Source organism: Ochotona curzoniae, unplaced genomic scaffold (genome assembly GCF_017591425.1).
Source record: "Ochotona curzoniae isolate NIBS_2020 unplaced genomic scaffold, NIBS_Ocur_1.0 contig_2692, whole genome shotgun sequence".
Taxonomy (NCBI): Eukaryota; Metazoa; Chordata; class Mammalia; order Lagomorpha; family Ochotonidae; genus Ochotona; species Ochotona curzoniae.
The window spans coordinates 13,788,672-13,816,507 of NW_024465556.1; the positions used below are offsets into that span (position 1 = coordinate 13,788,672).

Below are 27,836 nucleotides of genomic sequence, written 5' to 3' on the forward strand. Positions count from 1 at the left end.
GGGCTGCCGGGGCCGAGCTGGGGCCGCCGGGGCCGAACGCGGGCTGCCGGGGCCGAGCTGGGGCCGCCGGGGCCGAACGCGGGCTGTCGGGGCCGCCGAGGCCGCAGGGACCGCGCTTCCGCCCCGCCCCGGTCCGGCCCCGCCCCGTGAGGGAGACGCCCGAGCCTCCGCCCGCCACGTGACCCGCCGTGTTGTGGTCCGGCCCGCGTGGGTGGCGGGAGCCACGGGAGGGCGGGGGCGGGGAAGAGGCCGGTCACGTGACAGGGTTTAAATCTCCCGCAGCCGGGGCCGCGGGGGCGCCAGTGCCGCGCGTCGAGCGGGAGCAGAGGAGGCGAGGGAGGCGGGCCAGAGAGGCAGTTGGAAGATGGCGGACGAGGCGGCGCTCGCCCTTCAGCCCGGCGGCTCCCAGTCGCCTGGGGCGGCCGAGAGGGAGGCCGCTCCGTCGCCTGCCGGGGAGCCGCTCCGCAAGAGGCCGCGGAGAGACGGTCCCGGCCTCGGGTGGAGCCCAGGCGAGCCGGGCGGGTCGGCCTCCGAGCGTGAGGTGCCGGCGGCGGCGGCGGCCGGGACCTGCCCGGCTGTGGCGGCGCTGTGGCGGGAGGCGCCGGCGGCGACGGGCGACGAGCGAGAGGCCCAGGCTGCGGCAGTGGCCGGAGGAGGAGACAATGGGCCTGGCCTGCAGGGCCTATCCCGGGAGCCGCCGCCGGCCGAGCACTTCTGCGAAGACGACGACGACGACGAGGAGGGCGAGGAGGAGGAAGAGGCGGCGGCGGCGGCGATTGGGTACCGAGGTGCGCAAGGCGCGGGCGGCCGGCACTGCGCATCCCCGCCGCCTGCTCCCGGGGCCCCTCCTGGCGTCCGGCGGGGCGGCCCCAGGGCTCGGGGCGGCTCCGCGGCCATCCCCTCCCCGCCTCGGCCTCGGCGCGGCCGGCCCGGCTGCCGGAGCTGCGCCCACGGGCTCCCGGTCTTCGCTCGGTCCGCGGCGCCGCTGAGTGGCCTTGCGTGCTACGCAGCCGCCGACGGTGCAAGCTCTCGGCCTGGGCTTTGGAAATAAGTTTGCTAATATTGCTTTTGTTGAGCTTTTTTTTTTTTCTTTTCTTTTCTGATATCTTTTCCTCCTCCCCTTTCAGCAGTACACTTAGGACTGCAACTCTCGCCTGTCCCATTGGTCGACCTTTTGCAATTGCTTTTGCGAACTGACACCTGTGCAGTTTTTTTCTTTTTTCTTTTTTTTTTGAGAATCTGTACTTTTAAGCTTGCGGTTTTCCATTTAAAAGAACAAAGTGGTTTTTTGCGTCCATGACGTTCAAACTTTACAAAGCGGTTGTTTCTAAAAGCATTCTTTTATGCTGTAGTTAGCAGTGGAGATAGGATAGATGGTGCTTCTGGAGTACATTTTCTTTCAGTCGTGTTCTTCAACAATGGGTTTAAGTTAAATGAAATTTTTATGCCTATGCGTATTTCTTTTTGAGGGTTACATAATTTTTGATCTGAGAAGTTTCTCTGTATGTAATCTGTGTGTGTCCGTAGGGGGATCACTGGGCCATTTGACCACATGTTTGAAAAAAAAAAAGTTCAGTTTGTGATTAGGGGCTGCAAAAGTGAAACAGCCCTGATTAAAAAAAACAAAGCTGCTTCTACCAGGTAAATCAGCCAGATGGTAAATATCCTCACGTTTCAAGGTGCTGAACTAAGGAGACTTCATAGTATTTAGAAACACAAGTTTAATTCGGGAAGCAGATAAGGGCAGAGGTAGCTAAGTATGCTTAGGAGTCTATAAAAGCCAATAGTATTTGGGGGTTAATTCAATAGCTCTGATGTACTCCATTACTTGTGGTTGATAAGCAGTCTCTGTAGTTTGCTCTGTTTTGTTTTAGCTTTTTAAAAATAAACGTTTTTGATACACGGAAGCTTTGAGAAGCTGAGAAATATCTTGAGGATCTGCTGTAAGCAGTGACTACTTGCTCAGCATGTATGTTACATGCTGCTGTCGCTGAAAACGGTTGCATCAGGACCACTGATAAATCTTCATGTATCTTAGATGCAGGTTGTCAACAGCCTTGAGTTAATTTTGGTTCCTTTTACAGAAAATCTTCTGTTCAGTGATGAAATTATCACTAACGGCTTCCATTCCTGTGAGAGTGATGAAGATGATAGGGCGTCACACGCCAGCTCTAGTGACTGGACCCCGAGGCCACGGATAGGTACGGGCCAGCTCTGACTTTTCTTGTTTTCTTTTATGCCCTCTTTAGCTGTCCCTTTAATGGGTTGAAGTTTTTAGGTGTATGGGAGGATTTTAATAAGTTTGTTCCTAAGGCAAATCTAATGCCAGGTTTTTTTTCTTTTAAACATAAAAATTGAGGGAAACCAGCTGATGTTTTTTTGCATTATAGATTGTGTAAATCAATCTAGGCATCTCTTCCTCCATTTACTCATCATTTTATTGTGGTGAAGTCATTCCAAATCCATCTTTTCTTTTTTTTTTTAATTATTTTTTCAATTTAAAGGGGTGGGCATTTGGCCTAAAGGTTAAGGTGCAACTTGGGTGTTTGTCATCCCGTGTGTGAGTTCCTGCATGTAAGTCTTGGCTTTACTCCTGCTTCGGGCTCCTTGCTCATCACAGCCTTGGAGGCAGCACGTGGAGGGGCCAGCAGTTTGCTTTCCTGCTACCCTTGTAGAAGACTTGATTGAGTTCTTGACTCCGGAATGCAGCCTGGCACAGCTGTGACTGGGGCTTGAACCAGCAGAGGAGAGCACTCGCTCCGCACCTTTTGAAGTTGAGGAAAACATAACAGTGCATTTTCCGTGTGGATTGTCAACTCATTGTACAGTAAATGCCAGAACTTTTACTCCTAATGATAACTTAGCACCTGCTAATCAGCCATTTCCTATCTTCTCCCACTGTTCTTTGTTTAAACACACAGGGCTGTGGAAATTGGCCTCTGCTGTTTCTCAGATAACAAGATTATTACTTTCAGTTCTTTCATTTGTAGTATTCTTGTGGAATGCTTCCACTTAGGGTGTCTTCCTCCTTTGTTTCATATCCTTTATGTATGTATTTATTTTTCCTTAATCCTTAAAACTTTCATTATGTTTTCCCTCCCACCCCCCAAGCTTTATTTATTTGAAAGATTCCCCAAGTGTTCCCAATGTCCTGGACTGGGTCAGACTGAAACCAGGAGCTTCTTCTAGGGTCTCCCACATGGGTGCAGGGGCCCAAAAACTTGGGCCGTTTTCCACTGCTTTCGCAGGCACATTAATAAGAAGCTGAAAGGAAGTAGAGCAATCAGGACTCATACTAGTGTCTGGATGCCAGCGATGCAGGTGGTGAATTTACTTACTGTGCCACAATGCTGACCCCTGTGCCATATTTGTGTTGTTTTATATGTTGGAGTATACACTGTATGAGGGCAGGAGTGGTTGACTAACTTTTACATTACTTGTTAGTGGTATTTTATTAAATATATGAATAAAATGGCAAAGCAGTTTTAAGTAGAGAAGATTTTCAGATTTTTTTTAAAGACTTGTTTATTTTTATTACAAAGTCGGATATACAGAGAGGTGCAGAGACAGAGAGGAAGATCTTCCATCCGATGATTCACTCCCCAAGTGAGTGCAACGGCCAATGCTGTGCTGATCTGAAGTCGGGAACCAGGAACTTCCTCCAGGTCTCCCACACAGGTGCAGAGTCCCAAGGAATTGGGCCATCCTCGACTGCTTTCCCAGGCCACAAGCAGGGAGCTGGATGGGAAGTGGAGCTGCCGGGATTAGAACCAGCGCCCATGTGGGATCCCGGTGCATTTAAGGCGAGGACTTTAGCTGCTAGGCCACGCTGCTGGGCCCAGATGATTTTCAGATTTTAAAGGCTTTACATAGTTATCTTGAAAGTAGTTTTTTGATTGTCCTGTTACTTCTTTAAATTGTTTGACCTTTTTTTAAGGATTTATTTATTTGAAAGACAGAGTGGCAGAGACTAAACTTCTGTCCACTGATTTCACTCTCCATATGACTGAAACAGCCAGGACTGAGCCAGGCTGAAGCCAGGAGGCAGGAACTCAATCTCCCACGTAGGTGCAGGAGCCTGTAGTACGTGGGCCCTCACCTGCTACCTTCCTAGCACGTTGCCAGGCAGCTGGATTTGAGGTGGAACAACTGGTATTCTGATATTGAGATGGCAGCTTAACCTACTGACATTTTTAAACATTGACAGTTAGTTCTTATTTAATATTGTAATATTTATTTATTTATTTATTTGCTTTTTCAAGCTAGGAAACTAATCTGAATAACATTGGGATAAAAAAAATTATGAATGGTTAAAACATCAGGATTTTAAGATCAAAATCGGGGTGGCTTTGTGGCACAGTGGGTTAAGATGCCACTTGGGGTGTCCCTCCAGTGTCCAGTCAGTGTTCTGTATATGCCTGCCAGTGTAAGGCTCAGATGCTCCACTTCAGTCCAGTTTCTTGCTCACGTACCAGGACAGGGAGGTTCATTTGAAAGTCTAGCTCCTGGCTTTGGCCTAGTTCACTTCTGGCTGCAGTGGGCCATGGGATGGTGAGCCAGTAGATGGAAGGCTCTTGTCTGCCTTTGAAATACTTAAGCAGATCTTTGGGAAAAGGATCAAATTGAAGGGTGGATGTCCTTGTGAAGTGGTTAAGCTGCACTTGGGATGCCTGAATTTGTTGATTAGAGTGCCTGTGTTCTAGCCTTCCTATCTGGCTTCCCATCAGTGTGCACTGTGAGAGGCAGCAAGTAATTGTCAAGTGTGTGGGTCCTTGCCGTCCACACAGGAAACAAGGATGGAGTCCTGGCCCTTGGCTTTGGTCTGGCCCAAACCCAGCTGTCTTGGGCATTTGGAAAGTAAATTAGATGGAAGAGAGGTATGTGTGTATGTGTTTCTCTGTGGCTCTTCTTTGCTAATAAAACTTCAAAATAGGTCAGATTGAAGATTATTACTGGATTTAAAAAGATGGTAGTTACATGTATTCTTTGCCCTTATGTCTTTAATGATTTTGAATGATAGCTTTCAGTGCTGGTAGTCTTTTCCCTGTTGATTTGTGAAATTCTCGTGTAAACAACTTTTTGTTGTATTTGTACTGTGTGTTTCTAGATTCTCAACACAAAAAGTTTGACTATTAGCTTGGCCCAAAGTGTATACTTGGAACTTTGGGGTAGGAGGAGCCCTCAGCTCTTGATTAGATCTCTGTAATTTTACTGTTTTTTAGCATTGACTATGAGTTTGTCCTGAGGATGAAATAACTTTAAGTTATATAAGCTTATTTTGCAAAAACAAAAAACTTAATAGATTGCCACCTCATTACTTCAGAAAATATGAAATTTTGAATGACTGGAAGTAGGTTTGCTCTAAGTCTTTTTTCCCCTTCATATAGGTCCATATACTTTTGTTCAGCAACATCTCATGATTGGCACGGATCCTCGAACAATTCTTAAAGATTTACTACCAGAAACAATTCCTCCACCTGAATTGGATGATATGACACTGTGGCAGATTGTTGTTAATATCCTTTCAGAACCACCAAAAAGAAAAAAAAGAAAAGATATTAATACAATTGAAGATGCTGTGAAATTACTGCAAGAGTGCAAAAAAGTGATAGTTCTAACTGGAGCTGGGGTATGTAAAGTATAAGACACTGGTGGGTGTGGGAGTTGGTATATATGTTGTTTCTTAAGCTTTTTGCAATAAAGTCACGTTTTTCTGGTTTGAAAGTTATTCTGATGTCATAGTGGAGTCTTGAAAATTGCCAGAAACTCAAGTTCTCAACAGTAGTGGTTAAGTTGTTTTAATTTTTTAAGAAATTTCTGTAACAGCCTTAAATATTTGCTTTTATTTGCTAAAGTTAGGTAAGTGGAAATAAGGCAAGATTTTAGCCGCTAAAGATCACTGAAGGAGATGGCTGCAAATTATGATTCTGCTTGCAAAGTTATGTCAGGGTCTGATGAGGAAACTGCATATTTGTTTAGTTGTCTTGGAGAAACTAGAAACTTAACATTCAGAAGTAAAGAAGTTAGCAGTTAGCATTGGAAAAGTAACAGGTTCCTTTTTTTTTTTTTTAATATATTTACTTCTGGTTGAAAGACAAACTTTACAGAGAGAGGAGGAGAGCCCAAGAAGTCTTCCATTGTTGGTTCACTCTTCCAGTGACCACAGTGGGTCAGAGCTGAACTCGAAGCCAGGAACAACTTCTGGGTCTCACATGGGTTCAGGGCCCAAGGCTTTAGGCCATCTTGTACTGCTTTTCCAGGCCCCAAGCAGGGAGCTGATCAGAAGTGGAGCATCGAAACCATGTGGAAATAATAGTCTTACCCGCTTTCCTGTAGCCCTTGAACCTTTTTACCTTAATTAACTATGTAAAGATTGTCAAAAATATAATTTAAAAAAATGGGAAAAAAAAATGGAACAGCAGGGATGTGAATCAGCACCTGTATGGATGCCAGCACTCCAGGTGGAGGGTTAGCTTTGTATGCCACTGGGCTGGCCTCAGGTTACTACTTCCTGCCCATTTCAAATTGAGATACAATGATTGTTAGTGGCTTGAGAGTTTTTTATGTAGGAAGAGATCTTCAGTGAGTTTTCACTCGTCAGATGGCTACAGTGGGTGGGGCTGGATCAGGGCAGTCAGGAGCGTCTTCCAGGTCCCCTACATGTGCTATCCTTAGCTGCTTCCCAGGCACAATAGCAGGGCTCTGGATCAGAAGTGGAGCAACCGGGCCCATTGTGATAGCCTAGTGGTTAAATCCTCCTGCATGTGCTAGGATCCTATATGGGTGCTAGTTTGTGTCCCAGCTGTTCCACTTCCCATCCAGCTCCATGCCTGTGGCCTGGGAAAGCAGTAGAGGATGATGGCCCAAAGCTATGGAACCCTGCACCTGCATGGGAGACCAGAAAGAAATTCCTGGCTCCTGGCTTCTGATCCATTGGCTCAGCTCTGGTCATTGTGGCTATTTGTGGAGTAAGCCCGAAGACGGAAATCTTTCTCTTTCTTCCCTCTGTAGATCTGTCTTTCCAAATAAATAAATCTTAAAGCAAGTTGAGCAACCAAGACATGAACCACTTGCCAGTAAGGGATGCCAATATTGCAGGTTGTGGGTTTACCTGCTGTGTCATAATGCCAGCCTCCATTTTTCATTTTACTCACGTGTGAGTATTGTGTATGATAAAAACAGGGTTTCCTGATATTATGTTAGCAGTCAGGGCTGTTGATAAAGTGAAATTCAGTAAGTTTTTCCTTCCTTTTTTGAGTTGCAAAAGGGTATATGATCAAGACTGGTTATGTTTTGTTCTCAGATGTAGTTTAGATAAGTTTTAATATGAAGTCAGAGTGGTGTCAGCTAGTAAACTGTGAAATGAGAGAGAACTTGGCATTTCAGGTTAAACTGCTGCCTGCAGTGCTAGAGTCTCATATGGACGTTGGTTTGCGTCCTAGCTGCTCTACTTCTCAGTCAGTTCCCTGCTAATAGACCTGGGAAGGCAGATGACCTAAGTCGTTGGACCTCTGCACCCACATGGGAGACCTGGATGAAGCTTCTGCCTCCTTACTTAAGCCTGGCAGAGAACCAGCCTTTACAACCACCTGGAAAGTGGGCCATAGATAGAAGATCTCTCTCCATCTGTGTAACTGCTTTTCAGTAAATGTCGTTTCAACAAATTAAGAGTTAAAGTTAGATGATGTAGTTTTTATTTTATTTATTTTAAAAGTTTATGTTAAAACAACTTCTATCCACTGGTTCCTTCTTCAAATATGGCAGGAGGAAGTGAGTGGTCGGAATTGCATTAGTCATCACCAATATCCCTCAGCATCTGCATCAGCAGAAAGCTGGACTCAGGACTGGAGCCTGCATTTAAATCCATACACTCCAGGCTGGGCGGGGGGGGCGTCTCAACTCAGCATTTTAACCAGTAAGCCGAATAGCCATCCCTGTAACAGTTCTTTATCTTATTATTTGTATCTTAAGTTTTTTTTAATTTGAAAGATAGCAACAGACAGAAGTTTGTATCTGCTGCTTCATTTTCACAGTGGCTAGCTGTAACCAGGGCAGAACCAGTCAGGAGGCAGGAGTTCATGCTAGGTCGTCTTCATTGTTTTTCCAGGCAGATTAGCAAGGAAGCTGGATGAGAAGCTGAGCAGCTAAGATTTGAAGCAGCAAACTGGTTATGTTCATTGTGCCACAACTCTGGCCACTATAATAGATTTTAAAGAAAACAAATTTGATATTCTTGAAGACAGTGTGTTGACAGTGAAGACTTTATTTGGAAATACTTGCCCAATAGAAATTCTTGCTTTCTTAAGGAAAAAAAAATATGTATTTTTTTTAAAATATGTAATTTTTAAAAAATATATATGTGTGTGTGTGTGGAATTAATGTATTTTAAAGATTTCTTTACAGAGAGAACAGAGGTTTTCCATCTGTTGATTCACTCCCCAAGTGGATGCAGTGTCCAGAACTGAGCTTATCTGATGCCAGGAGCTTCTGGATCTCCCACAAGGGTACGGAGCCCTAAGGCCTTTGGCCATCCTCCGCTGCTCTTTGAGGCCACAAACAGCTGGAATGGAAGTGGACTGGGACATGGTGCTGCAGGCAGGGGATTAACCTGTTGAGCTACTGTGTTGGCTCCTAGCTAGAATATATTTTGAAGTGGTTGATTTCTCAGGTTGCAGTTGTTTTAGTTGAATCCTTAAAGGCTTACAATTAGCTGAATTGTCACCAAAGTTGTGGCAGAACAAGTGAAGCCACTATTTGTGGTGCTGGCATCCAACTTTTGATCTGGTTCCCTATTGATGTGCCTTAGAAAGCAGTTGAGGATGGCTCTTGGGCCCCGTAACCACATGGGATTGGCTCGTGGTTCCTGGCTTTGGACCAGCCCAACTCTGGGCATTGCAGGAGTGAACCAATGGATTGAAGATGGCTGTCTCCTCTGTCTGTGACTTTGCCTTAAGAAAAAAAAAAGGAAAAACAGCTTGATTTAAAATGTTTTACTTCCCTTAAAAACAGAATATGTGTTAATTATTTGAGTGTTTATGTCTATTTGGAATTAGTATATTATTTCTATTTCTGTTTCCTAAAAGAAGTTTGAAACTACAGTTTATTTTTCAGCTCCCCCTTAATTGTAAGGTAAGAGAACTAGTAATTGTAAAGGTAGAACATTTAATTAAATGAATTATGCCATGCATATTTCAGGTTTCTGTATCATGTGGAATACCTGACTTCAGGTCAAGAGATGGTATTTATGCTCGCCTTGCAGTAGACTTCCCAGATCTTCCAGATCCTCAAGCAATGTTTGATATTGAATATTTCAGAAAAGATCCACGGCCTTTCTTCAAGTTTGCAAAGGTACTATGAGCTTTTCTAGTTGTTTCTTTGGTCTCCTCTCATGAGACAGCATTTTGTTTAGTAAAGTGGGTGCTACCACTGTGGCACAGTTAAGATATCTGTATTATTCAGAGGAATAATTCTGTGTTTTTAACATTTAAACTTCAATTATGATCTTGTCTGGCTGTTAAAGGTTTGTAGGCAATATAAAGATAATAACTTTTGATTTTTAATGTTGTGTAAGTTCATGAAGTTATTAGCTTTGTTACATTTTATAGTGGTTAGGTTAACCTGGCAACCCTGAGGTTTTGCCTGAAATACTCTGTTCTTAGGAGTGGTGAAGATTCTTAGAATGTCGACAAATTGGAAAGGTACCTTTTTCCTCTGAGTCTCACTGTCACATCCATTTGAGAAGTTACGGGCCATACGAGGTTATATGTTGATGTGTGCTGTGGGAGACAACGTATTGTAGCGACTTAGTATTTTTATTTTTTATGAAATATTAGCAAGCATTGATTATGTATGGAAGTAACTACTGTTGCTACCAGGTTAAATGGCAGTTTGAAATTTTCACTTCAGTGTAGTTACAAGGAAGTTAAAATCATATGGTTCACATTGTATTTTACAGAGCCTTGCTCTAGTGTAAAGCTTAATAATGCATTTTACCATGCCAAAAATACTTCATCATTAGAAATTTTTTCAATGTCTTCTGGAAAGAAATTATGAAGTTATTAGTGTTAAGTTGAAAATATGAGGGAAGGTTCAAAAAGCTCATAGAAAATTAAACTAAAAAACAAAGCTGCTTTTTGCAAAAAGTTGAAATCCATGCATAGTGTTTTCATAATATTTTTCATGCTGGAAAGGGTATTTTGTGTTATTGATAATTTAATGAAGCTAAGAATTAGTGAAATGAGTTTAAAAGTTTTTCTTTTTAATGCTGTTTGAGATTCAGAGTCAAAAATGTTCATTCATTTTACATTCTTCAAATACAACCATTAGAGCCAGGAGCTAGGACCAGGATCCAGCTTTCTACGTGGGTGACAGGAACCAGATCACCTTGAGCCGCCACTGCCAACTGTTCGTGTCTGCATTAGCAGGAGCTGGAGCTCTCTGTTGGACCTAGATAATTCAATATGGGACATAGGCATTTTACTCTACTAAGTTAAATGCCCGTTCCTATTAGCTTAGTATTAAGTAGAGAGTGAATTTATGTACTTTCAAATCATATGATACATTTACAGGAATAGATCTTTAAAGATTTATTTTTATTGGGAAGGTCGATTTTACAGTGAGAAGGAGAGGCAGAGAAAGCACTGGTTCACTCCCCAAGTGGTTGCAGTGGCCACATCTCAGTGGGTTTGAAGCCAAGAGCTAGGAGCTTATTCCTGGTCTTTCACATGGGTGCAGGGTCCCAATGCTTTGGGCTGTCCTGTGCTGCTTTCCCAGGCCACAAGCAGGGAGCTGGGTGCGATCCTGGTGCTTGAAGGGAGAGGATTAGTTAACTGAGCCATTGCATTGGGCCCAAGATTTATGTTTTTTAATGTCCTAGTGATACTAATACCATATGATGGTTTTGAAGAATAAAGAAGCACTGTGTAGTTCAGGCTTCTTAAATTGGATCTAGGACATTGACATTGTAATAGGGTCTAGGTAGCCAACATTAACAAATTTAGAAGGTCAGCAGATAACTAGATTTGTGTCTGGGTATAAAAACTTGGTTCGTTAGTGATATTCATAGGGTTTTTACCAATAAATGGCATGATTTGAGAAGATAGGTTTGAGAAGGTTTTCATTTTCATCAGCTTTTTTCATTGTTTATTTAAGTAGAGGAACTTGAATTGCTTAGTAAAGTTATATTTAAAATTGAGAGTTTTAGTAGCAATTTTTATATGTGTAGAAACAGACACACACACCACATGGTACTTGAGAATAGAGATATCAAGGTGAGAAGGATTTTAAGCATAGCTGACTGACCAGGTGTGTTTGTTAGCTGAAACTGACTAATCTGTAGAAGGAATTCATAAATACTTTGTTGGAGAAAAGTCCTAAGAATTCTTTAAAAGCAGTTAGTGGAACTCTGGATGGTGCTTATGAGGAAATAATCCGATTACAGTAGGAGGCACACTGTTAACATGTTTATAGTGACTCTCCACGTGTAAAGGGTTTTTCCTGCCTGGGAGGAGAAAAGGTTGCAGGCAGTGGCTTTTTAAAAATTTTACCTGTCTGCAAATTGTAAATAAGAATATGGTACAGTATCTTTTAATTTTATTTATATAGATTTAATTTTGTTTGGAGTTTTAATTGACAGTAAGCTATAAACTAATCTTTATAATTATTACTTATAATTCTCAATACTTTATTATTAGAAACTGAGCAAAAGAAAGCTAGCTAGATGACTTAACAATAATGCTAAGTAGGAGAGACAGTATGAGTTAATTTGAGTCTAAAAATTAATAACAAAGGATGGGGAGAATTAAATAGCATAAAACAGGATAATACCCCAAAAATGCAGAATGGGGTGTATGTATATAAATATATGTAAATGTTGTCATGCTTTACTAAGTACTTTATTTCCAAGTGTTCCAAGAATAAAGTACTCAGAATAATCAGTTTTTCAACTGAAGATTGTACAAAACTGGAAAATTTCTATAGTTATTTATGATTTTGGTAGTTGGAAGGGAAATGAATTTAAAATGAAACTATCAAAAAAGTGCTAGTGAAATATTGGAGGGAAAAAGGGCTTCTATACCATATATCAGGCCATTGATTCTATATAATTATTAAGAAAAGACTAGGATTTTGTGCCCGCAAAGTAGCCTAATGGCTGGGATCCTTGCCTTGTGTGCACCGGCATCCTATGTGGGTGCCATTTTTTGTCCCAGCAACCCTGCTTCCCATCCAGCTCCCTGCTTGTGGCCCGGGAAAGCAGTCGAGGATGGCCCAAAGCTTTGGGACTCTGCACCCGCGAGAGAGACCTGAGGAGGCTCCTGGCTTCAGATCATCTTGACTCCTGCCGTTGTGGTCACTTGGGGAATGGGTCAGTGGATTGAGGATCATCTTCTGTGTCCCTCCTCCTGTCTTGTATATCTGACTTTCCAATGAAAATAAATAACTTTTGGGAAAAGAAACCCATAACAATGAAAAATACCCCTAAGATTTCTTTCAGGCTTGTGAGTGTCTTGGGAGGTGTGTGAAAGGTTACTGTTTCATCAGAACAGAGGCGTCTTTTTTTAAGGTGGGCTCTCTTGCTTACTGTATACAGTATTTGTAGTAGCCCTTACCTCTAGTCCTGACAGCCAAATGTCCCCTGAAGAATGTTTGTACATGTTTGCACACCAGTGTTTTCCAGTGTTCCACGCTGTGGTGTCACATTGCATGCTGTTCTGTTAGATCAGTTAAGTCCAGGTTCATGGCTGTAGGGTCATGGTCTTACCCTCCTGCATCGTAAGGCCCCAAACTGGTAATGAGTTGTCTTGGTTCCAGGGATCCTGAAATAATGTACTGATGTGATTAAAAAGTCAATGAAGGTGAAACTAAGTTAAGGTGTATTTAATACCCTATTACTTTGTTTAAAAAAAAAAGGTGTCATTGATATCCTGTGTTGAATTCTGTGAAATGATTAAAATCCAGAAGTGGTTAAGATCCACGAAAAGGTTAAGGGATAAATATGACATTTTTATTAATTCCAAAAATGAATCTTTAATACTTCATAGGGTGTGAACATAATTATAAATACGCTTGGCTTTTAAAGAATTTACTAACTTATTTGAAAGAATTAGAAGGAGACACAACAGGAGTTGGGGAAGTGAGATCCTTGGCTGAGCCAAAGCGAGGCGTCCAAAGTTGCACATGGGTCTCACATGTGGGCAGGAGGTGTCTAGGTATTTGGAGCATCTTCTGCTACTTCCCGAGGTGCATTAGCAGAGAGCTGGATTGTAGAGTGCCTGGGTTATCTGAGGAGCAGTCAGTGGCTTACCTAGCTGTGCCACATGTTTTTTTCATGTAGTGAGTATATTTTAAAAATAAAGAATGCAAGTGGAAAGACAGCAGCTACATACATTATGCCTATAATTATGTTCACATGTATTATATAAAAATACAAGTATATAGTATTATGAAGCTTGATTTTTTTTTACCATAAAACTGAGATAACTTGCTTTAAATCAGTATTGTTTTTTATTTAGTAGTAAATATTTTTATGTCAGATAAATGCTATTTAATGTTCACATTATTGTCAAATATGTACTGTAAGTAGTTTTACACTTGTGCATTTTAGTGGTGTATATATATAAGTGTGTGTGTGTATAGTTGCAAGTTGTCCTTTTTGGTGTATCTCTAATACCCTTGGGATAAATTCCTGAAAGTGAAATTTCTAGTTCACTCTCTTGAGGCTCCTCATACTCTTTGCTTTATTGCTACCTGGTTAGAAGAAAATAAGCTCCCATCAGGAACTTGTGAGAGGCTGAATTAACATGCCTGCCTCCCACCCTCAAAATCACAGTGACTTTGTGTGTTACTAGTGTGAAAACATTTTTTAAACAACCATTTATTAATGTCTTTTTTATTTCAAAGAAAGGCAGTATGAACTGATAGTCCCTGTCCTTCAGTCTTCCCTATCAGATATCTCTCATCAGAACATTACCATGGTAACACTGTTGGCCTGAGTATCCTTCCAGAAATAATAATAATTGGAAAAAAAAAAACTACTGTGGGGTAAGGAGGTTATTGTGCATTGTAGAATCAAGCACCCTAGTCTCACCTTACTACCCTACTTTAATATTCTTAGAGAAATAGTTTCATGGAGCCAGCACAGTGGTGCAGCAGGCTAATCCTTCCCCCTGTGGTACCAGCATCTTGTGGGGATTGGTTTGTATCTCAGCTGCTCCACTTCTGCTCCAGCTCCCTGCTTATGGACAAACTAGCCTTTCATATCAAAACTGGGTTTGGGTGATAGCTTTGGTGTTTATTGATTCTTGTTACCAACACGACCCGTTATTCCTGTGGGAGGGGAGTGTGTGCCTGTAGTGGGGTACAAGCTTTCTGCAGAGGCAGCAGGAGACATGTAGTCTGCTTTGTACATCACATAGGGCCTTGTTAGGTTCTTGGTGTTTCTTTTATGAACTTAAAAATGCAAAAGCACAGCTCTGAGCTTTGTCTCCAGCATTCTAATAAAGATGAAGTAAAAAGTGGTTGTGTTATACCTGATACATATTCATAAGTAGTAGAATGTGAATGATTGAATTTTTTGTAAGATTAGTAGAGACTGGTATTACTATGTCTTCAGCCCAGATGTGACAACCTGCCTACATCTGTCCAGCCCAGGAGCTAAGAGTTATTTAAATAAAAAAAATTGTACTTAGAATACACAGAATGGTCTGCCACATCTCTACATTGCATATGACTTTGTCCAGGTAATTAACAAATATTAGTCTTCATACTCAAAATAGCAGTTTTCAAGTATACAGTGCAATAATAAGTATACGGACTTGTATTATGGATCTTTTAAATTTTATTCTTCCTTTGACTAGTACCTCCCAAATCTCCCATCACCCACTATGGATTAAGTTTTAAATGGGGGGAAAAAATCAGCATTTCACAGTATATGAAAATTTTTTGAAACTCCTGTGTCACTACCCATAAATTTTATTGGTACATAGTTATTCATTTATAGTCTGTGGCTGCTCTTGCATTACAGTAGCAGAGTTGCAGCAGACACCATATGGGTAGAGAATATGTGGCCTGCAAAGCCTAAAATATTTACTGTCGGCATTATATGGAAGAGATATGCCTGTTTATATGTTCCCAAGGGGATCAGACATTTTTTAAAAATGCAGTTGAATTTTTTGTTAGCTAGCTGTACTTCATAGTAAATATTGGTTAATCAAGGTGTTGTAATTGACCCACCAGTGTAGTGTTATGGAATGAATGAAACAAGAGCTTATGAGGAATCTTACCACGGTTGCATTCACTTTTTGACAACAGAGAATTTATTAAGTCCTAATTTGTTGCCAGTTTTACTTACTGGCCCTGTTTGCTCTCTAGGAGAAGGTAGCTATTAGTAAATACCAACCAATTGAACATTTTGGGTCCCTTTTAGATATGAGGGGCTACAGTTAAAATTTATGGCTCTAGGGGGTTCTGATCAGTACTGTTAGAAATTTGGTGATGAAAGTAGTAGATGGCAACTCTGGAGGAAAAAAAAATTATAAGTTATTTTGCATTAAGAGATGGACCAACAGATTTCTATCTGCTGGCTCCCTTCTTGGCGGACCACAGCTGGCAGGTCCAGGCCTAGCCAGAGCCAGGAACTTCACGTGCATTTGCTGTATGTGTGGAAAGGGCCCACGGTTGGGCCATCTGCCACAGCTTTTCCCAGGCCATTAATGGGGAGCTGAATCAGAAGGCAAGCAGCTGGAACTGGCGTCCTTATGAGCAGTCAGCATTAACAGGCAGAGGCTTTACCTGCCTTGCCACAATGCTGACCCTAAAAGTCATTCTTTTTCCTTCCAATAAATTTATTTTACTTGGAAGAGTTGAAGATAGGAAGAGACAGAGATCTTCTATCTGCTGATTGAGTCCTCAAATGGCCATGACAGTGCTGGGCTGATTTGAAGCCAGGAGCCTGGAGTTTATTTGGGTCTTTCTAGGGACCCAAGGCTTTGGGTCATCCTCCACTTCCTAACCAAGCTGGTAGGTAACAGGGAGCTGGATTGGAAGTGGAGTAGCTGGGACAAGAACTGGAGCTCCCATGGGATACGGGTGCTACCAGCAGGATTAGCCTGCTAGGTCACTGTGTTGGCTTCCAAAAAGCATTTCTATAAGAGGACAAAATCCTGGATTATTTGCATCTCCACAGATAGCTGTGTAGAAGCAGGCTTTGTAAACTTTGAACTTTGCACCGTAGCTGTGCTTTCGCTTTATTAATCTGTAAGGATTCTTACTAACAGAATGGCCTAGTTCTCATGGTTAAGATGTTCAGATCTGAGATGACTTGTCTTTTTTTTAGTGCATTTCATCTTATGACATTGTTTCATAGGCTCTGAGGTTCTTACATGACTTGTCTTGCTGAGAATTGGGCTAACATGTCACAGTTGCAATGTGAAAGTTAGTTCATATTGTAGCTACAGGTTGTTATCTCCAGACTTCTTAAAAATAATTTTTGGGCCCAGCACTGTAGCCTAGTGGCTAAAATCCTTGTCTTGCATGTGTTGGGATCCCATAAAGGCGCCTGTTTGTGTTCCATTTTCATCCAGTTCCCTGTTTGTGGTTTGGCAAAGCAGTAGAGGATGGCCTTGGAGCCCGGCACCTGCATGGGAGATCCAGAAGCAGCTCCTGGTTCTTGGCTTCAGATTGGCTCAGCTCTGGCTGTTGTGGCTACTTGTGAAGTGGACCAGCAGACAGATGTTTCTGTCCATATCTCCTCTCTGTAGATCTGCTTTTCCAATAGAATCTTTAAAAATAATAATTTTCACTTGTTTAGTGGAGTGGCAAAGTGAGTGGGGCAAGTGTGGGAGGTGGATTTGGTCCCAGATGTCTGTGCTGGCTGCGCCACACTAACACGGAGTCAGCAATCAGCCCAGGTCTCTGGTTGATGGGGACTCAGCTGATCAAGTCAGCTGCCTTTTGGGGTGCAGATTAGCAGGAAGCTGAAATTGAGAGAGGAGCCAGGACTTGGATTCAGGTACTCCTCTGTGGGGTTGACACCATCTTAATCATTATGCCAAATACCTGCCTTTTAAAACTGTTTCTATCCCTAGCATAGTGTGTAATAATTAAGATACCGTTCACTTGGTGTTTAAAAAAAAAACAAAAAACGAATGTAGGTTCTAACACATGAATAGACTAAGAAAGACTTAACAAAGTCCTTTGTAAGTTATCCTCAGGTACAGGAACTGATTTGAAACACTAAGTGCTAAGCTTCCTTGAACTGTTACAGGCAGGACAGAGGGGAACTGGAATGTAGAGGTGAATTTAATTTCCCATACATTGTGTGTTTCATAATGTTCCACATTATGGAGATGGGAAAAAAAAATGGAGATGGATAAAGCACGGAAAATTCAAGGAAGTGGACTTTTTAAAAGGGATTTACTTGAAAGCAACAGAAAGTCAAGTGAGAAAGTGACCTTGGGCCCAGCGGCATGGCCTAGCAGCTAAAGTCCTCACCTTGAACGCACCAGGATTCCATATGGGCACCGGTACTAATCCCGGCAGCTCCACTTCCCATCCACCTCCCTGCTTGTGGCCTGGGAAAGCAGTCGAGGATGGATGGCCCAAAGGTTTGGGACCCTGCACCCGTGTGGGAGACCTGGAAGAAGTTCCTGGCTCCTGGCTTTGGATCGGCGCAGCACCGGCCGTTGTGCTCACTTGGGGAGTGAATCATCCGGACGGAAAATCTTCCTCTCTGTCTCTGCTCCTCTCTGTATGTCTGACTTTCCAATAAATAAATCAATCTTTGGAAAGTGACCTTCAGTAGCTCCCAGAATGCCCAAAGCAGTCAGAGCTGGGTCAGATTGAAGCCAGGAGCCAAACTGGGTTTTGCACATGAGTGGTGAGAACCAGAAGCACATGGGCCTGTGAAGTCTCCTTACTCTTGTTCTCAGAACATGTGCTGGAGTCCGTCACTCTTCCTTGTTCTGTGTTTGGCATGCTCTTATCACTTTCCCTACTGCTTGATATCCTACGTTATATGTTTCCTCAGTCATTCTCATGTTGGCTAAAATATTCTAGAAGTACTTTCAGAAAAGAGCTTTGTCTTTATTCTTATTTTCATTAGATCTACATAGGAGGAAAGACGGATGTTTTATCTGCTGGTTCACTTCCCCAGATGGCTGTAATAGCCAGAGCTGAACCAGTCGGGAGCCAGGAGCTTTTTCCAGGTCTGATGTGGGTGTAGGTTCCTAAGAACCTGGGCCCATCCTCTGCTGCTTTCTCAGCCACAAACCGGGAGCTAGATGGGATGTGGAGCAGTGGGGACATGACCCTGCAGCCGTAAGGGTTGCTGGCACCTGTAGAGGGAGGAACAGCTGTTTGTGCACGGGCGTCCATCCTCCCTCCCCGCCTCCCCGCCTCCCCGCCTCCCAAGGAGTTTTACTAAGATAATGTGATGCTTGATCTCCTGAATGTGAATGTACTAGAGGAGAAAACTACCTGATAACAGCACATTCCATCAGGATTAGAAAACAAAGGCATTGACTTCACAACATCCTGGACCTATTGCTTCCCTGTATACGTTATGGTTTTCATAGTTATCCATCGTTGAGGCAGATTTTTTTTTTGGTATGATTACTAGTATATGGACATGATAGTTAACATTGTATTATTAAAACTATTATTAATTTCACCTCAAAGGTATTCTGTTTGGATTGTAATTTTTTTTTTTTTTTGGTATTGTTGTATCCAGTTCTTTCTCCTAGCCTCTTTCAGTGTCCCAAAATTTACTTTACAAAACAGCAAACTTACACTGAACTGAACTTGATACTTTGGAGTTTTGAGATATTAAATAGATACATAGTCATATCTCATCAGACTTGGCAGTTGACCAACTTCCCAGTGCACTTTTTTTTTTTAAAGATTTTTTTAATTTTTATTATTTTTTCATTGGAAAGGCGGATATACAGAGAGGAGAGACAGAGAGGAAGATCTTCCGTCCGATGATTCACTCCCCAAGTGAGCCGCAACGGCCGATGCTATGCCAATCCCGAAGCCAGGAGCCTCTTTCGGGTCTCCCACGCGGGTGCAGGTTCCCAAAGCTTTGGGCCGTCCTCGACTGCCTTCCCAGGCCACAGGCAGGGAGCTGGAAGGGAAGCGGGGCTGCCAGGATTAGAACCGACGCCGATATGGGATCCGGGCATGCAAGGCGAGGACCTTAACCACTTGCGCCACCGCGCCGGGCCCCCCAGTGCACTTTTGCTCACCAGTGATACTAAGCTTTTTCTTTTCTGGTTTGGAGTCCTGTGCCTACCCCAGCACTTCATCCTCTTGTCTTTGCCTGCTGGTCCTTAGTTTGTGGGTGTGTGTATGGGTGTGTGCGTGTGTGGTGTAGTGTTAGATGCTTCCATTCCCCATTTACAACTTGTTTATATCCCTTCTGAATTGTTCATATGGACATACTTGTCTATATAACATGCACATACCAGTTTCCATTTTTGCTTAGTAGCAAAGCAAAATACCACACACTAACTTGGTTTTTTCATGTGTGTCATGGACCATTTTTCAGGTCAGTGCAATGGGACTTACCTCAGTCTTTTGAATGGCTGCATATTCCACTATTACGGATGTGTGCCACCTTTATGCAACCGTTTTCCTATTGCTTACGGTTGTGTCTAGTTTTGGCTAGCATTATGTTGATTCGGACTGTAATGAATGGTAAGGAAGGAAGTAGGTGACATCACTACTGCTTTAAAGAAAAAAGAAACTTCCTTTGCCATTACTCACTTTCTAAATGAGATTTGATAAAGACACTGTTAAAAGTTGGGAGGACCAAAATTGATACTTTCTCTCTGATCTTTTTGCCATGTGTATATCTGAACTCTTTGTTTTTAAAGAAGAAACAGCATTGAAGCATTATTTGGGGGGAAAAACACACACACAAAATCCAGCAACTCAGCATTCATGAGCAACTCTATACTATACCAGTATGTGCCTGTGCAGTGGAAGGAAAACAATTTTGGTAAGGAATTAAAACTTTAGCTTTAAACTTCCAACAGGATGATATTTATAATGAATGATTAATCAACAAGATTTTAATATTGTGTTGACAGAGCCTTTGTAGTTTAAAAAGTCACAGTGCCTTTGATATGTGTAATTTTAGCTTAAACTTCTCCCCGATTTCCTGAAAATTTGCAGCCAACAAAACTTAGATAACCTAAGGTATATATTGACTTAACGTATCTATTAGAGATGTTATGGGTTGACTTTGCAAGGGGCAAACTCCACTAGTTGCTGAGTTTTACACACATTAGAGCAGCAGTCCATTTCTTGGTGTGTGTGTGTTTGCATTTAGCTGCCTTAAAATGCTCATTTGTTTTTTAAAAGTTATTTAAGCATGAGTGATTAATATGGGTAGTTTTGTTGTTAAACATGTTTGTTGTAACTTCATTAATGTAAACTAATTTCTAACTTTGCATTATATAGGAAATATATCCTGGACAGTTCCAGCCATCTCTCTGTCACAAATTCATTGCCTTGTCAGATAAGGAAGGAAAACTTCTTCGGAACTATACCCAGAATATAGACACTCTGGAACAGGTTGCAGGAATCCAGAGGATAATTCAGTGTCATGGTTAGTAAACTTCAAATGGCCTTTTGTAATTTATTTTGTTTTCTATGAAAAAAAAAGTGTTAAAAAGACTGTCAATCAATACTGCCTAAAATTATGTTATATCATATTACCCGATTAACTATATTCTAAGAAGTACAAAATGCAAGTATAATGAAACGAAGTATTGATGTTGACTGCTAATTTAAAGAAGGTAGAGTTGCTTACCATTTTTACATAATCCATGTGATCAAAAAACAAATATTGGGAATATATGAAGAAATGTAATGATAGCATTTGAAACCAAATGGAGATAACAGTTCAAATGTACAAAATTCAGGAATTTGTAGTATTAACAGGCCATTTTTCATTTACTTGAAGTGTTTCTAAAACAGCTTTTTGGAACTCATACTACTGAAATGTCCTCAGCTGCTCTTGAGGAATTATTGAAGAGTGAGCAGTCGAGGATTGTACTCTGTCCTTGTATGTGTATCCTGGGGACACACACATACTTGCTTGTATACATAACATGTGCACACAGGGTACTAGAAAAAGTTAATGGAAAATGGCATTAAAAGTTTCTAGTGAAATTCTTTGAAGGATTTTTATGCATGGTTTAATTCATCCCTTATTTTCATGTGAAGTCCCCTAAAGCTTTTAACTCTTTGTTTCTGAACTCTGCAACCTGTTAGGTTTGAGAAGCAGACAGACTCCCTATAATGAAGCTTATTGTGTTGATTGTAGGTTCCTTTGCAACAGCATCTTGCCTGATTTGTAAATATAAAGTTGACTGTGAAGCTGTACGAGGAGATATTTTTAATCAGGTAATTGTAATTAGTATCCATGTTTTAGGAATTGTGAACATCTCAGCCCTGCTGCTGCTTTTGCTGACAAACCTATTTTTAACTAAAGTATGTGGTATAGGAAGATGTTAGAAGATAATCAACATTGGGAATTTTAATACTTACATATTTAAAAGGCAGAGTTAGAGATCTCCCATTGGCTGGTTCACTCCAAAAGACCACAATGCCTGGGGCTGGACCAGGCCAAGCCAGGAACTTGGAAATCGTTTCAGGACCCTCTCATGGGTGGCAGGGTGAGCACGAGAACTCAGGATGGTGCCAATGTTGTTGGTTGCGGCTTGACTTGAGATATCACGACGTCATCCCCCATAATATGTCTTTATAATGATCAAGTTTTGGGCCTGCGCGTGGTGGCCTAGAGGCTAAAGTCCTCGCCTTTAAAAACGTGCTGAGATTCTGTATGGGCGCTGGTTCTAATCCCAGCTGCCCTACTTATCCATCCCCCTGCTTGTGGCCAGGGAAAGCAGTAGAGGACAGGCCAAAGCCTTGGCACCTTGCACCTGTGTAGGAGACCCGGAGGAACTCGTGGCTTCGGATTGTCGCAGCACCGGTTGTTGAGGTCACTTGGGGAGTGAATCATTAGATGGAAGATCCTTCTGTTTATCTGACTTTGCAATAAAAATAAATCAATCTTACAAAATAATGATCAAGTTTCTCCTTTGTATTCAAGCCCAGAATAAAAAAAATCTTAAGTGAGGTGTTCCTTCCTCTTTGCCACATTTGGAAATGATTGATAAAGTGTTTAATATAAAATGTCAAAAACAAAACAAAAAAGTAAGAAAATGTAGCAGAAAACAAGTTATCCAGAAATAAAATAGGTCCTATATACTTAGCTGCATAATGTTTATTTTTTTTACAAAGGATTCAAATCCTATTTTGTGTGTGTACATACCTATTTTTCCTTTGAAAGGTAGAATGACAGGAGATAGCAACTGAACTCTCCCCCTACTTGTTTATTTCCCAGATGGCTGTGAACATCTGCATTGGGGTCCAAGTCTAAAAACTGGGTTTCTGTGAAACAGAAACTCTTTTTAGATTTTCAAAAAAATTTCATTGGAAAGTCAGATAGAGAGGAAGATCATCCTTCCATTGAGTCCCCCCAAATGGCTATGTTGGCCGGAGCTGTGCCAATCTGAAGCCAGGAGCTTCTTCTGGGTCTCCCACGCAGGTGCAGGGTCCCAAGGCTTTGGACCGTCCTCACCTGCTTTTCCACAGGCAGCTAGATGGGAAGCGGGGGTGGGGGTTTTGCCATGATCAGAACTGGTGTGCATATGGGATCCTGGCATGTGCAAGGCGAGGACTTCAACCGCTAGGCTATTGTGACAGCCCCAGAAACTTAGATATTAAGCCATCGTTAGATTATCACTTAGGTCTTGAACATCATTGTCTGTGTGAGACCTTCTGTCTTTGAAACCAAATAAATCTTGGTCCTGGTGCTGTGACCTAGCAGCTAAAATCCTTACCTTGAACACGCCAGGATCCCATATGGGTGCTGGTTCTGATCCCGGCAGCTCCACTTCCCATCCAGCTCCCTGCTTGTGGCCTGGGAAAGCAGTCGAGGATGGCCCAAAGTCTTGGGACCCTGCACCCGTGTGGGAGACCCAGAAGTTCCTGGCTCCTGGCTTTGAATCAGCACAGCACTGGCTGGCCGTTGCGCTCTCTTGTGGAGTGAATCATCGGATGGAAGATCTTCCTGCCTCTCCTCCTCTCTCTGTATATCTGATTTTGTAATAAAAACAAATCTTTAAAAATAAATCTTGAATTCATGGAAAATGGATGTATAAGACACATAGATTTCAAAGTTTTCTTTTGATTTCCCATGGACTTTTTGAAGGTACTTTGTACAGGGCTCATGTTTTGTGCATGTGTATGAACTATTAATTAGTAATTGATATGTGTGCAGTTTCTCATCCTGCTGTTTATCTAGTTTTGCCAGTTCTAAAATGCATTCTTGAGGAGTGTGGACGTGTTGACTAACTTGGGCTTTCTCTTTACTTCCTTGTCTCATACGAAATTTGGACCATGCAGGTAGTTCCTCGATGTCCTAGGTGCCCAGCTGATGAACCACTTGCTATCATGAAACCAGAGATTGTCTTTTTTGGTGAAAACTTACCAGAACAGTTTCATAGAGCCATGAAGTACGACAAAGATGAAGTTGATCTTCTCATTGTTATTGGGTCTTCTCTGAAAGTAAGGCCAGTAGCACTAATTCCAAGTAAGTTGATGGACTTTTCAGAATACTTCTATATTGTATAATGCCAGGGTGAGTGTGTATAGCTATATAAATTCTCCTTAATGTATGTTTTCAGTGTTTAACATGATTACATCAGTTGATCTTTCAAATTTAGTTGTTGTCAGATCCAGTAAGTCTAGTTTGATAGAAATGTATGTAAGATACAGTTTGAGAACTTGAAACAATTTGGTTTTGTAGTAAAGTATTAATGCCAAGATGAAATTGACTGCATCCACAAGGGCAGCATGCATTCCTATGCAATTTAAATTCCCACTCTCAGGAAGATACTGTCTACATTTATTTTCATATTCCCCCTTTTCCTTTGGTGAGGGATAGTTCAGTTGTGTCACAAGTATTAAGCGAGAGGTGGTAAGGGAACAATATCAAACTCTTTACCAGAGATTTAAACAAATCTAAATCCCTGCCTTCGCAGTCAGATAGGCAGCCAGTTAAAAGAAACTTTCTCACATCTAGTTAGCAGTGAACTCAGGCTTACCTAAATGGTCCTAAAATTCTGTTAAAGTGTGGGCCCGTTTTTAACTTGATGAACCATGAATACTTAAAATAAGTCTCTTTACATTTGTTTTTGCCTTTTTTCCCTTTCAAAACTACTTCAGGCTTGTCTTAAAACAAAACACCCCACCAGCTTTCTGTAAGGTAGTTTAAGGCTGTTGGTGATAGGCCAAGATAATTTTGAAAATGTAAAACACTTATATTGTAGGCTTGTGACTTTTCACCCTCTTTATATCAGGAGCTGCTTCAGTACAGTAGAATGATAACACTTACATGTCAAGAATTCTTCTATGCACATGACATATCATTTAATCCTCACCAGAACCTTCTGGAAAAGTACTGTTATTACCCCCATTCAACAGATTGAGGTACACAGTGGAAAAGTCTTAAGAAGATTGTTCAGAGGTAACCAGGAGACAGGAGCAGAACCTGGGGTTTATAAGATGCTTACTGCTTACTAGATAGTCTGATGAAATATAATGGTGGTTAAGTGAGGGGTTTTTTGGTCAAGCTCAGACCCCTGTTAGATTTTGCATGGCCCCATTGTTGTGGTTCTTACTAGTTTGCTTCCCCTCCATTACTCTAACTCTGATTTTTCGCCTTGTTTTTAGGTTCTATACCCCATGAAGTGCCTCAAATATTAATTAATAGGGAGCCTTTGCCTCATCTACATTTTGATGTAGAACTTCTTGGAGACTGTGATGTCATAATTAATGAACTGTGTCATAGGTTAGGTGGCGAATATGCCAAACTTTGCTGTAACCCTATAAAGCTTTCTGAAATCACTGAAAAACCTCCACGACCGCAAAAGGATTTGGTTAATTTGTCAGAGTTGCCACCAACACCTCTTCATATTTCAGAAGATTCAAGTTCACCAGGAAGAACTTCACCAAATTCTTCAGTGATTGATAAACTTACAGACCAAGCAGTTAAGAGTAATGCTGATGACTTAGATGTGTCTCAGTCAAAAGTTTGTATGGAAGAAAAATTCCAGGAAGTACAAAATTCTATTAGGAACACTGAAATTTTAACTGAGCAGTTGGAAAATCCAGATGTGAAAAGTGTTGGTTCCAATACTGGGGAGAAAAATGAGCGAACCTCATTTACTGACACAGTGAGAAAGTGTTGGCCCAACAGACTTGTAAAGGAACAGATCAGTAAGCGGCTTGACGGTAAGAGGCTGATTTTTGAAAAGATGACTGTACTAGAGAAGGTGTAAGAATTGAGCAATTTCGCAGGGTAGTGTTGACCAGGGGTGCATTGTATGTAGCTTTTTAGTGGGTGGTTATGTAGTGTTACCTACATAAATAAGAGATCCTTTGCTCTGTGTGGTGTTGGGAGGGCCCCAATGGTTTCAATTCAAACTGCTTTCAAATACAAGTCTTGTAGAACATGGATTCTGCTGCAGTAGGAGCGTGGGCTTCAAGTCTAAATATTGCTGATGTCACAGAGCAGACTGAATGAGTGTGAAGACACTTTACAAAATATTTTTGAGTTGATCTATGAAAAAAGCTAATTAACGGTATAAAAGCATATGTATGTATTTAAGTAATGCTGGGCTGGATACCTTGTTTCAGATGTATTTAAAAGTTGATATTTAAGTGAGGGAAAATTGTGGCAGATTTGTAAATATTTGTACAAATTTTCTCCAAGTGGTAGAATTAAGACTCAAACCCAGGACTAATGTCTGCAGTTTGTTTTTAACAAAATGCTAATAGTGATGATTTTTTAGTAATAACACAAAAAGGCAGAGCTGAAACCAATACTAAATTCCAAACTGTCCAATTACACTAAGGTCATCTCAGAAATTGTGTAACTAATATTCTCCTTTTATCACTATATTTCAGGTAATCAATACCTGTTTTTACCACCAAATCGTTACATTTTCCATGGCGCTGAGGTATATTCAGACTCTGAAGATGATGCCTTATCATCTAGTTCTTGTGGCAGTAACAGTGAGAGTGGGACATGCCAGAGTCCAAGTTTAGAAGAACCACTGGAGGATGAAAGTGAGGTAGAAGAATTCTATAACGGCTTGGAAGATGACGCTGACGTTCCCGAGAGACCTGGAGGAACTGAATTTGGGGCTGTTGGAGGTGATCAAGAGGCAGTTAATGAAGTTTCACCTGCGAAACAGGAATTGACAGACATGAACTATCCATCAAACAAATCATAAGTTTTAACTGTCCTGGTACAAGAGTTGTTCCACCAGCATTAGGAATTTTAGCATGTCAAAATGGATGTTTACTTGTGAACTCAATAGAGCAAGGAATCCAGAAAGGTGTATTATTTATAGATTGGTAAAATATGGTTTTTTTTCATGGATAGTTTTCTAACTTCATTATTTCTAAACTTGTACACTCAACACTAACTTTCATTTTTCAAGAAAGGTACTAAGTATCTTTAATCAGAGTTGGTCAAGACTTCTCACTTTCTTTTAAGGATTCATTTGTATGATACATCTGTAAATATAATTTTTTGCCTAGTGAGTGTCAACATTTTAAAGTTTTCGAGAAGCCATTGGAATGTTAAATTAATATAAAGGGAACAGCTTATCTAGACCAAAGAATGGTATTTTTTCACACTTTTCTTTGTAGCATTGAATGATTTGAAGTTCTCAAAATCTGTTCTGCTAAACTTTTAATTTTTTTAGGACAGTTATTTTTAAACACTGGCATTTTCCAAAACTATGGCAGCTAACTTTTTAAAAACCTGAATGGTATGCAATGTGAGAATGAAGTTAACAGCACCTGGGAAAGCACTCAGTTTGTCTTTTTAAAGACTTGGTGCTAAGCTGAGCATTTCAGGAATAGTATATTTATTCAAATGAAGATGGCTTTTGTACTATGAAGAACACGTACTCAAGTCTATTGGTTCATAAAATTAACCTGAAAAACAAATGCTTTGGAAATGTATCAGTTGCTTTAGAAACAATAGTTTTAAAATATTTGCCATTGTTGTTTAAATACCTATCACTGTGTAAAGCTTGTATCAGTCCTTCTCCATAAGTATTAAACTGTCAAGATACAAATATGCAAACCTTTTCTGAATCTATAATGATGGTACTTTTAAAGGGGAGATTGTAATATTTTGGACTGATGTTTTTCCATTAATGAGAGCAACAGGTCTCGGATTACAGTTCAAAGTAATAAGATGTTAATCATAAATCAGTACATAATAAACTTAACTGCTAGCTTAGTATTCTGGAAGGTGAACATTAGTATTACAAGTAATAGCAGAACAGTTAATGAATGAAACTAGTTCATGTAATATATCTTTATTTAAAAGCTTGGCCTGCCTTAAAACTTGGAGATCAATTTTCTCTGCTACAGAAGCTTCTAGCCTTTCAAAAAAGCCCTTATTTTATTATAAAATTACATAGTACACATTTATTTTCGACTTCTTTTTAAACATTATTCCCAAACTGTAAAATATTTGTGTTGGTTTAGTATTTATTACAAGAAAAGGGATTTGACATACAGCTGTTCTTTATGCATAAAATACCCAACAAGGACCACTATTGTCAAAGTTGTACTGGACATTGCCCTGCCCCAAAATTTCTCAATTTATTTGGCTAAAGAATGCAGTATATTTAGTTTCCCATTTGCATGATATGTCTGTGCTATAGATGATATTTTAAATT

At 41.1% G+C, this 27,836-nt stretch overlaps 1 protein-coding gene and 1 non-coding gene across 4 annotated transcripts; one reads left to right on the plus strand and one right to left on the minus strand.

The window, feature by feature from the left end:
• The first annotated feature begins 322 nt into the window (after nucleotides 1–322).
• On the plus strand, nucleotides 323–27,798 carry SIRT1 (sirtuin 1). Of its 3 annotated transcripts, XM_040975842.1 has the most exons (9): nucleotides 324–788; nucleotides 2,085–2,201; nucleotides 5,388–5,629; nucleotides 9,196–9,348; nucleotides 20,461–20,608; nucleotides 21,329–21,408; nucleotides 23,476–23,662; nucleotides 24,805–25,365; nucleotides 26,041–27,798. In XM_040975842.1, exons 1-9 carry the CDS (start codon nucleotides 365–367, stop codon nucleotides 26,367–26,369), a joined length of 2,241 nt encoding a protein of 746 aa, XP_040831776.1. In that variant the 5' UTR covers nucleotides 324–364; the 3' UTR covers nucleotides 26,370–27,798. The 3 variants fall into 3 exon arrangements, with proteins under 3 accessions (XP_040831777.1, XP_040831776.1, XP_040831778.1); XM_040975843.1 differs by lacking the exon at nucleotides 2,085–2,201 and having other exon boundaries at nucleotides 323–788; XM_040975844.1 differs by lacking the exons at nucleotides 324–788; nucleotides 2,085–2,201; nucleotides 5,388–5,629; nucleotides 9,196–9,348 and adding an exon at nucleotides 19,191–19,996.
• LOC121153546 lies at nucleotides 18,704–18,812 on the minus strand. Its single transcript, XR_005883423.1, has one exon. It is a non-coding gene; the product is annotated as a small nucleolar RNA SNORA36 family (small nucleolar RNA).
• Nucleotides 27,799–27,836: the final 38 nt, after the last annotated feature.